This window comes from Felis catus, chromosome C2 (assembly GCF_018350175.1).
Source record: "Felis catus isolate Fca126 chromosome C2, F.catus_Fca126_mat1.0, whole genome shotgun sequence".
In the NCBI taxonomy this organism is placed as follows: domain Eukaryota; kingdom Metazoa; phylum Chordata; class Mammalia; order Carnivora; family Felidae; genus Felis; species Felis catus.
The window spans coordinates 46,357,651-46,369,285 of NC_058376.1; the positions used below are offsets into that span (position 1 = coordinate 46,357,651).

Genomic DNA, 11,635 nt, shown 5'->3' on the forward strand with positions numbered 1-11,635 from the left:
ATACTCCCATTGGGAAATCTTTCTTTCTTCCTCTAGGTCACCAGTCACTTCCTTTACTATATTTTTATATGATATGTTTACACTTTTTTATATCACAGCCTAAATTGCACACTAAATTGTGCACACAGCGTTAAGTGCCCTTCTCCCCATTAGATTATGAGCTTCTTGTCAGGAAGCCATATCTAAAAACTAAGAACTTATCCCTGCCATTCTCACATCCTGTGCCCACACTTCCCATTGTCACTTCCAATACCCTGCATATTGTAAGTACTTGATTAAGATTAAACATGATGGAAATTTTAGCAATCAATGCAGCATATATTATAGATCTAGCTCAGTTTATTGTGAGGTGCTTAAAAGATTTATGATTGGTGACTTAAGAATATTTAGTCAATGGGGCACCTGGGTGGCTCAGTCGGTTAAGCATCTGACTTCAGCTCAGGTCATGATCTTGTAGCCCGTGAGTTCGAGCCCCACGTCAGGCTCTGTGCTGAGAGCTCAGAGCCTGGAGCCTGTTTTGGATTCTGTGTCTCCTTCTCTCTCTGCCCCTCCCTCACTTGTATTCTGTCTCTCAAAAATAAACAAACATTTAAAAAATTTTTTAAAAGAATATTTAGTCAAGACTTTTACAATAAAGACACATGTGAGTCACACTTGATAAAGTGGTGAATGCATTTTAAAAGCAAGTAAGTATCACAATGGAATACTACTTGGCAGTGAGAAAGAATGAAATATGGCCTTTTGTAGCAACGTGGATGAAACTGGACAGTGTTATGCTAAGTGAAATAAGTCATACAGAGAAAGACAGATACCATATGTTTTCACTCTTATGTGGATCCTGAGAAACCTAACAGAAGACCATGGGGGAGGGGAAGGAAAAAAAAAAAGTTAGAGAGGGAGGGAGCCAAACCATAAGAGACTCTTAAAAACTGAGAATAAACTGAGGGTTGATGGGGGGTGGGTGATGGGTATTGAGGAGGGCACCCATTGGGATGAGCACTGGGTATTGTATGGAAACCAATTTGACAATAAATTTCATATTTTAAAAAAAAGCAGGTAAGTATCACGTAAATCAGGAAAAGAACAAATCAATTCTATCTATTTATTTTTACTGAGTATATTTTATTTAAAATTTTTTTCCAAGTTTTTATTTAAATTCCAGCTAGTTAACATGTATGTCAACAGTATTAGTTTCAGGTGTAGAATGTATTGATTCATCACTCACATACAACACCTGGTGCTCATCACAGCAAGTGCCTTCCTTAATACCTATCACCTCTGCCCACCTCCCCTCCAGTAACCATCAGTTTGTTTTCTGTAGTTACGAGTATGTTTCTTGGTTTTCCTCTCTTCCCACCACCATCCCCATGTTCATTTGTTTTATTTCTTAAATTCCACATGAGTGAGATCAATGGATAAAGAAGATATAGTGTGTAAATAAATACACACACACACACACACACACACAGTGGAATATTAGTCTTAAGAAAGAATGAGATCTTGCCATTAATCAGCTAATTCTATTTAAAGGACCTAGGAAAGTCTTCATGGAGGAGATCTGATTTGAGCTCAAGTATGAGTAGTATTGGGATGGAAAGAAAGGGAGGAGTGTTAAATCTTTTTAATGTTTATTTTTGAGAGGGAGAGAGAGAGAGAGAGAAGCAGAGAGAGAAGGAGACACAGAATCCGAAGCAGGCTCCAGGGGGCTTGAACCCATGAACTGTGAGATCATGACCTGAGCCGAAGTCAGACAGTTAAGTGACTGAGCCACCCAGGCACCCCAAGAAGGAGTTTTAGCAGAGGGAAGCAGTATAAGAAAATTAGGTGAAGCAATTGCACAGAGGGGCAGTGAAGGGACGCACATGGCCAAGTGTCCTGAGGTTGAGGAAGAGAGCAAGGTGAAAGATAAGACAAAGGGTGACCATGGAGCATCTGGAATACCAAAATAAGTAAAATGGATTTGGTCTGAAAACTAATGAGGGACCACTGCAAATTCCTGAGCAGCAGAGTATCATTTTTTTTAATCCATTCAACAAATATTTGTTAAGCGCTACAAAGAACCACTGTTCAAGGTATTAGAGATGAAGGAATGAGCATAACAGAGAAATTCTTTCACTCTTATGTCTACTGCTAATGGTAGTGGTGGGGAATGAGTGACTGATTATAGACATACTAATAAATACAGTACATTGAAGAATAATTAGTGGAATTAAGAGAAAAAAACAGGGTAAGAAAGATAAAGTAATTGGGGTGAAATGAAAAGAACAGAGAACAACTCAGTAAATCATATGTGGGGCTAAATGGTAACAGCAAAATTTCCAGGAGGGATTTGCAACACATGGGAACTAATTCAACTCACAGAGTGAAGTTGATGAGTCTCGCTAACCCTACACCTTTTAGGCTCCACTGCAAATGCTAATCATCTTTCATTAACCATATTAATTTTTCCTGTAACTGTCCAAACCAACCTGAGACCCTTTTCTGCTCATTACATTTTATGCATAGGATAGTGAACAGAGATATAAAATGTACAATTTTACAATTGTAAAAATGATGTTAGTTACGCAAGAATCAGCAAGACGATCATCAACTGACCTTAGTTACTTTAGTGAAAGTCATTTACTTAACCTCTTTGTCTCACAGGTAATCTTTAATTAATGTCACAGAGTTAATACATTTTGGAGACTGAATCTCCCAACAGAAATACACTGATGTCACTACAGGGAAATCCCTTAAGCATTTGATGGAAAAGTTTAACTTTGCAATGTAAGAAATAGAATTATTGACCCTGATCTATTAGCAGTCTTCCAGATTTTCATTTTTTTTAATCCCAATGTGTTTGAGACCAATATTTTTATATTCTGAAATTCTACAAGACTTAACACAGTATCAGAGCATTTAGATAAGGGAAGTACTCAAATTTACTTTTAGTTTTAATATTAGCATCCATAAACATTTATTTATCTGAATTACTAAGCATTTGTTCATTGATCTTAGATTTCAGCTTCTCACCTTTCTAGCTCTTCTCACAACTGAAGGCTATGGGAAATTAGCAAGAGATTTAAACTCAATTCATGCTGACCTTTTCTGATTTTAAGGTAAGTTTTCAAAATACACAGGTAACAGCATAGCTTAATTCTGTTAAATAATTCAGGCAGGTACATTGAAAGTTATTTCTAACACAGCTGAATAATTAAATGGCTTATATTTAATATTTTAAAACAAGAAAATAAAATGTTCAGCCTGTGCCTTTGTTAAAATTTTTTTTTAATGTTTATTTATTTTTGAGAGAGACAGATTGCAAGCTGACACTTAACTGACTAAGCCACCCAGGTGCTCCAGCCTGTGCCTCTATTTTGATGTTTTGATTATGGAAAAATACATCCATTCTGACCATAAAATTTATGTGATTTGACACAATGATCAATATATCCTAATGGATCACTAAGTAATGATAGAAGATAGCCTTTTTAAAAAAATTTTTTTTAACATTTATTCATTTTTTGAGAGAGAGAGAGAGAGAGAGATAGAGAGAGAGAGAGAGACAAAGCATGAGCGGGGGAGGGGCAGAGAGAGAGGGAGACACAGAATCTGAAGCAGGCTCCAGGCTCTGAGCTGTCAGCACAGATCCCAATGTGGGGCTCAAACTCATGGATCATGACCTGAGCCAAAGTTGGACGCTCAACCTACTGAGCCACCCAGGTGCCCCTAGAAGATAGCCTTTTAGGGAAAACAAAATTTGTTCTCAAAAGTCATATTAAGATTTTTCAATTTTTCTAAGTGTTATGAAATTAAACTATACAGGCTGGCTTATTTTTATTAGCTTTTAAACTACTGTGATATACTTTAGAAAACCTTATATAAGTTTCTCAGAAAACAGAAAAATAGTAGATGGGTCCATTCAGATAAAAGAATGACACCTAAACTTTTTTAAAAGATGATTTTTGAATAATGTCCTTTGTAGACTATTCTTCAAAATTAACAGTCTCAACTTGCAGAAACCAAAGAAAGTCACTAAGGATCAACAGTAGTATGCTGACAACAAGTTTATCTTATAAGTCAGGTCTTTAGAATGAAGCTTGGACAGGAATCAATACTGCTTTTTCTCTACAGCATTAAACAACTCTTACAAGAAGTGTAAGTCATAGCTTAACTCAAATGTCTCAATTCTAATAAAGAAACTTTGTATAGATAAATGAAAAAAAAAGCTATGTAGGGGCACCTGGGTGGCTCAGTTGGTGTGTTCGACTTTGGCTCAGGTCATGATCTCACAGATTGTGAGTTTGAGCCCCACGTCGGGCTCTGTGCTAACAGCTTAGAGCCTGCTTCAAATTCTGTGTCTCCCTCTCTCTCTCTGCCCCTCCCCACTCTCAAAAATAAACATGAAAAAAATTTTTTAATAAAAAAAGGGGGGAGGCGCCTGGGTGGCGTAGTCGGTTAAACGTCCGACTTCAGCCAGGTCACGATCTCGCGGTCCGTGAGTTCGAGCCCCGCGTCAGGCTCTGGGCGGATGGCTCGGAGTCTGGAGCCTGTTTCCGATTCTGTGTCTCCCTCTCTCTCTCTGCCCCTCCCCCGTTCATGCTCTGTCTCTCTCTGTCCCAAAAATAAATAAAATGTTGAAAAAAAAAAATTTTTTTTTTAAAAAAGGGGGGGGTGCCTGAGTGGCTCAGTCGGTTAAGGGTCCAACTTCGGCTCAGGTCATGATCTTGTGGTTCATGAGTTCGAGCCCCATGTCGGGCTCTGTGCTGACAGCTCGGAGCCTGGAGCCTACTTTAGAGTCTGTCTCCCTCTCTCTCTCTGCCCCTCTCCTACTCGCGCTCTGTCTCTCTAAAATGAATGAAGGTTAAAATTTTTAAAATAAATTTTAAAAAAGAGAAAAAAAGCCATGTAGACAAGCAACTCTAGATTGTGTTATGTATATAAGAAATACTTGAGGATTCAGAAAGTGATAATCAGTGTGGTCTAGGGCATTTAGTTAAAACTTAATATTAAGCAGCATTATATGTAAACTGTACATAAAGAAGGAAAGGATTTAGATATCTGGGCAAAAATCAACAGGAATTAGGGCATGGACAGAGTCAGTTTTTATGGAAATGAGTGTAATACGGGGAACAGGAATGAGAGAGGTGACAATACATGGATATTTATTTCTTTAGATATCCAAAGTAATTTTCTTTAAAGATGATAGTCTTCTTAATTCTTAGTAATCTTCATACTATTCCTACTATATAAATTTAACATATCTTTTGTATGCTATTTTCAAATATTTACTCAACTGGAAGAATATATGAAAACTTCTTGCTCAGTTAAAAATATGTGTATATATGTAAATTGATTTAAAATTTTAAGGATCTTTAATACAAAAATTGACATCAATGTACCAAATATGGGTACGTTATATTTGTACACTATTCATGCATGAATCCATAAGGACAAAACTTTTCCACTGTAAGAATTCTCCTTGGAATTATAAAAATATTCTTGGGAATCCAGAGTTTCAGAGTTGAGGTTATAAAGCTGACATTTTAGAAGAAGGAATATCCCCTAGAGATTTGTGTGCCTGTGTCCAGAGATAGTAACAGAAGTTTGCAGAAGCTACTCTCTTTGTTGTAAAAATTAAAATGTGAAAGGAAAATTAGACACACTCTAATTACAATTTTATGTCTCCAGAATTCCTATCTCAACAGAGAAGGTGGATATGATTGAGGATAACCACTCCTTGACAACTGAGTTTATCCTCATAGGATTTACAGATCACCCAGAATTGAAGAGCCTACTCTTTGTGGTGTTTCTTACTATCTATCTGATCACTATGGTGGGGAACCTTGGCCTGGTGGCATTGATTTTTACAGAGTGTCGTCTTCACACACCAATGTACATCTTTCTGGGCAACCTAGCTCTAATGGATTCCTGTTGTTCTTGTGCCATTACCCCAAAGATGTTAGAGAACTTCTTTTCTAAGGACAGAATGATTTCGCTTTATGAATGCATGGCACAATTTTATTTTCTCTGCCTTGCTGAAACTACAGACTGCTTTCTTTTGGCAGCAATGGCCTACGACCGTTATGTGGCCATTTGCAGCCCACTACAGTACCACACCATGATGTCAAAGAAACTCTGCATTCAGATGACCACAGGGGCCTACATAGCTGGAAACTTGCATTCTGTGATTCATATAGGGTTTCTCTTTAGGTTAACTTTCTGTGGGTCTCATCAAATTAATCACTTTTTTTGTGATGTTCTTCCATTATACAGACTCTCTTGTGTTGACCCTTCTATCAATGAATTGATGATATTTATCTTTTCAGGGTCAATTCAAGTCTTCTCTATTATCATAGTTCTAATCTCTTATCTCTGCATCCTCTTCACAATTTTCAAAATGAAGTCCAAAGAAGGAAGAGGCAAAGCTTTATCTACTTGTGCATCCCACTTTCTCTCTGTCTCAATATTCTATGGTTCTCTTCTTTTTGTGTACATTAGACCAAATTCAGTTAAAGAAGAGGATAAAGATATACCTGTTGCTATTTTTTATACTCTAGTAATTCCTTTATTAAACCCCTTTATCTATAGTCTAAGAAATAAGGAAGTATTAAATGTTATGAAAAAAATTATGAAGAAAGTTTTATAACATTCTGAAAAAAATTTCATCCCCTGTGGAAAATTAACTTAAATTTGATAAAATGCTTTTCAAAATATGGAATATTGAGAAAGTAGAAAATGGTCACTTTGTATATAAAATATTAAATTACTAAAACATGATAGTGTATAAGTCAAATAAATAAGTTCAGCAAGGAGAATTTCTGCTACAATGTATTTTGAAATCTAAGCGACTAGCTCCCAGCAGGAATGAACTAAATAATTATTCTTGAGGTCATAAACTGTGTCACAATGAAATTAGTCAAACTATTAACTAATTGTTTCAAAGTGTAATGAGTTACAATTTTCTACAAATACTAGGAATAGAAGTCAGTATATATAAAGATTGCCTCCATTTGGAATTGACAAATTTTTGGAACCTCAAAGCATAATCTTACAAACTCTGGCATATTCCAAGTTTTCAAGAATTAATCCCTTCTTAACACCACCTGTCAGAAGTAAACTGGATATACTTGATTCTCAATTTTGAGTTTATTCAAGAGATTATGTTTGAATATTAATTCACACGGAATACCTATTTTCAAATCAAGAATATTTTCATCTTTAGTGTTTGTCAATTTTACTCTCAAGTTCTCTGAAATAAAGTATCTGTTGACTGATTATTTATCAATCTATAGTTGAAATAGATGCTATTTATTCTGAAATCCCTATGGATTTGGATATTTTCATGCCGTTTGATTAGGCATCCATCAAAACTAAAGTGAAATTCTGAATACATGAAACTAAATGATTTTTTTCTCTCTGATATTATTACTTGTCTTGTTATTAGCAATTACACCAACTGTACTGATTCCAATGTAAATTACTGACATATTCACAGCATTAACAAAAATTTGGGGATGCTGTAAAGCATAAATTAGGCCAAAATAGTGAAAATTCTAAATACCTAAATACCTGAACAAAAAAGATTTACTGATCACTTATATATGCAAATATGAAAGAAAAAATAATTTACTGAGAACATACTATCTGCTAGGCACAAAGCTAGACCTTTCATATATATTGGTTAGACATGATTTTTCATGTTTTTTCTCAGTAAAAATCTCATACTTTGAAACTGAGTAGCTTGCTCAAGTTCATCCAAGTCATTCAGATCAAGCTAGAATTTGTATCAATGCTGCTTGGGAGTTCAGAAAATGGAGATCCCTGTATCTTTGTGTACTGAGTTCTTATGTAGTATCAAAAGTAAAATGTGCCCTAAAAATGATTTTAAAAATGATATTTGCGGGGCGCCTGGGTGGCGCAGTCGGTTAAGCGTCCGACTTCAGCCAGGTCACGATCTCGTGGTCCGTGAGTTCGAGCCCCTCGTCAGGCTCTGGGCTGATGGCTCAGGGCCTGGAGCCTGTTTCTGATTCTGTGTCTCCCTCTCTCTCTGCCCCTCCCCCGTTGATGCTCTGTCTCTCTCTGTCCCAAAAATAAATAAACGTTGAAAAAAAAATTTAAAAAAAATGATATTTGCAGGAAAAAAGGAATAAGTATGACCACAGCCGATGTTTATGGAAATAAGCGTGGCCTTGGGAATGGGGGATAAAGGAGGTGAACCATGGAGAGAGTAAGATAGTTGTTGTTCAGAGCTGTTCCTGAATATGGGAAATAAAGGTGGAAGTGTATCAGGTTATTGAGAATCTTATATGCCACCCAAAGGAATCTGAATTTATCTCAGAGGCATCAGACAGCAAATTCTTCCTAGAACAGGGTAGTATGATTGTATCTTTCAGAAAACGAATCTGGCAATTGAATGCAATGAAGCTGGACACAATAAGAGTCACTGTAATGATTCATATATTAGACAATGAGAGCTGAAACTGAATAAAAGTAGAGGAGTGTACAGATATCAGCAACATTTTAAAGAAAACATAGGCAATTGTAACTACTACTGGGTAATAAAATAAAAGCCTATATTCTTCCTGTGAATATCAACCTAGTCATAACTGATTTCCTTTCACTAATACTTAGTAAGGTGCCTGACACATTTGGCCATTCACTAACCATTTCCTTTAATATATTTTAATATAATTAAGTTAATATGTAATAGGTTTGTTATTTTTATTTTTGAATTAATCAATCAATAATAATAAACACATAAACAAAGCTCTATAGGGTCCTAAACTCTTTTTAAGAGTATAAAGGAAATCCAGATAGCTGAGTTAGATGAGTGTTGTTCCTTTTATTCACTCCCTAATTTAGAGGATATTTTTAATTGTCAGACTCACATACATTGATTCCCTCTCCCTTTCCTAGGGATACCACAAGTTTTGTTATGTATTTCTGTACCATCCACCCCCAACTCTTATCAACACTGAATCCTAGAGATCTGTTAAGGGAAGAGTACATGACGTATTTGGGTCCAATGAAACAAAAGAGGTAATTTTGTAGAAGTTTCTGGAATATGTGGTTCCTTTATTTTAAAACAGATCCACAAAAAAGGTAGTCTTCCTTCCTCTGAATGCCATGCTGTGTGGATATGAAATCTGGCACAGTCTACATCCATTTTGCCATCAAGGGAGAAACCAGCCTAGAGACGAAGTCAACACACACAAGAGCACATAGCTGAGGGAATCACATAGAAACAAACCCAGAGTCACTGGAATTAACCATCCCTTCTGGTTTCAAAATTTAATAGACTTTCTAACTGTTAAATTTGTTTGGGAAAAATGCTTTTATTGCAGCTTAATAAATATTAACTAATTCATTCATGTCTCTTGCCTCATCTTTCACTTTATACTTGATTTTAAATTAATTCTCAGACATTCTTTTAGCTTATAAATAACTTTTCACCAGTATCCGTTTAACTATTTAGTGTTTTGTTACATATTTTACTTTTATTTCTATATTTTAATTTCCTATAACCCCATTGAAAAAATGGGGGACACAGAAATTGCACAATTTGTCCACAGAAATATTAATTTGGAGTTCAGGGATCAAATACAGGCTATCTAGCTCCAGAATCCATGTTCCTAACCACTAAGTCACATTGTACACAGCTCAGAGAAGTAAAAGTAGCAAGAGAGGAAAACATTCAAGAAACTAAGCTGTAAAGTGGGCAGAGATTCAAGAAAATGTGAATCAGTGACATTTTCCTTTAAATTTATTTTGAAATATTTCAAACCTACAGAAAAGTTGAGTGAATGCTCATGATTTTTTTTAAACCAAGACTATTAATTAACATTTTACCATATTGACTGGTAATCCATCTATAAATGTGTACATATATATATTTAATTCACATATGTATATATACATATATATGATGACACTATGACAGTTTACCCACATATCCTTCAACATATATCTCAAAAGAACAAAGACATTTCCTACATTGTCATATCATTACTATCCTCAAGAAATTTAACATCACCTAATACAATGTTCACATTAAAATTTTTCCCATTTTCCACCAATTTTTCCTTGATAGCAATTTATTTTGTCATCAGGAATTCAATTAAATGTCACTATTTACTTTTGGTTATTATCATTCTATAGCTTCCTGTAATCTAGAAGAAACTTCTGGCTTTTGTTTCTTTCATGACATTTAAGATTTTTTAAAATATTTGCATCAGACATCATGTAAAATATCCCACAATCTCTATTTTTGTGACATTTCCTCATGATTAATTTAAATTAAATAGTTCAGCAACACCAGATGTGCTGGTTTTTTTCCTTCTCGCATCACGAGACCTATAACATCAGTTTGTCTTGTTAACTGATTACTTCATTCAAGGCAGTATTCATCAGCTCTTTCTATGATAAAGATAACTGATTTCCTTGCTTTTAAAATCTAATCTGTAGGGTGATATACTGATACCATGTGCATTTCTTGTTCCCTAATAATTTTTCATCAATGGTTTTAGCATCCAATGACAATAATTATTTGAATCAATTATTATAATTGGAGACAGAAAAATGGTGATTGTTTTTCCTTCAAGTGTTATCTGGCTTCATTCTGAGAAACAAGAACTTTACCTCAAAGTCTTTTTTTTTTATGTTTATTTATTTATTTTGAGAGAGAGAAAGAGCAGGAAGGGCAGAGAGAATCCCAAGCAGTCTCCGTACTGTCAGCGTGGAGCCCAATGCAGGCTCAATCTCATTACTGCAAAATCACAACATGAGCCAAGATCAAGAGTCAGACGCTTAACTGAGCCACCCAGGCGCCCCTACCTCAAAGACTTTTTAATAAGTTTTTAAAAATTTTTGAACAGTTTTGGATTTATAGAAAATAATAAAGACAGTATAGAGAATTCCCATATATCACACACCCATTTTCCCACATCATTAATATCCTACATTAGTATGGTACCTTTGTTATTATTAACGAGCCAATATTGATACATTATGATGAAGTGAAATTCATATTTTATTCAGATTTCCATAGTTTAATCCTGTGTTTTTCTGCTCCAGAATCCCATTCAGCATATCACTTTATATTTGGTCATCATGTCTCTTTAGGTCTCTCTTAGGATATGTTATCTGTGACAGTTTCTTAGACATTCCTTGCTTCTGATGTCCTTTGTAAGTTTTGAGAAGTACTAATCAGGCATTCTGTAGAATGTCCCTCAATTGGGATTCTTCTGATGTTTTTCTCATGACTAGACTGTGGTGATAGCTTTTTAGGAGAAAGACCACAGAGAAAAATTGTCATTTTAATCATATCCTATCAGTGGCAAATACTATCCTCATAACTTATACAACTTTTGATGTTGACCTTGACCATCTGGCTGAAGTAGTGTTTGCCAGGTTTCTTCCTGGTAAAGTTGCTCTTTCTCCACCTTCTCTTACTGTGTTCTTTGTCAGCAAGCCCACAACTAAAGAGAGAAAAGAAATGGTCCAGCTCCCTGGGGCAAAGTATCTATATAAACTTGAATTCTTCTGCACAGATTTATCTATTCACTTTATTTATTTGTTTGTTTATTTATTCATTCAATCATCTATTTACATCAGTATGTAATTAATGGATTAATGAATATTTATTTTATACTTT

At 35.3% G+C, this 11,635-nt stretch overlaps 1 protein-coding gene across 1 annotated transcript; it reads left to right on the forward strand.

The window, feature by feature from the left end:
* The first annotated feature begins 5,698 nt into the window (after nt 1–5,698).
* LOC101090380 (olfactory receptor 5K1-like) lies at nt 5,699–6,628 on the forward strand. Its single transcript, XM_019811147.2, has one exon. It carries the CDS (start codon nt 5,699–5,701, stop codon nt 6,626–6,628), a length of 930 nt encoding a protein of 309 aa, XP_019666706.2.
* The last annotated feature ends 5,007 nt before the right edge of the window (nt 6,629–11,635 follow it).

Coding starts and splice junctions, on each gene's coding strand:
- LOC101090380 (XM_019811147.2), top strand. CDS start 5,699: ATGATTGAGGATAACCACTCCTTGACAACTGAGTTTATCCTCATAGGA.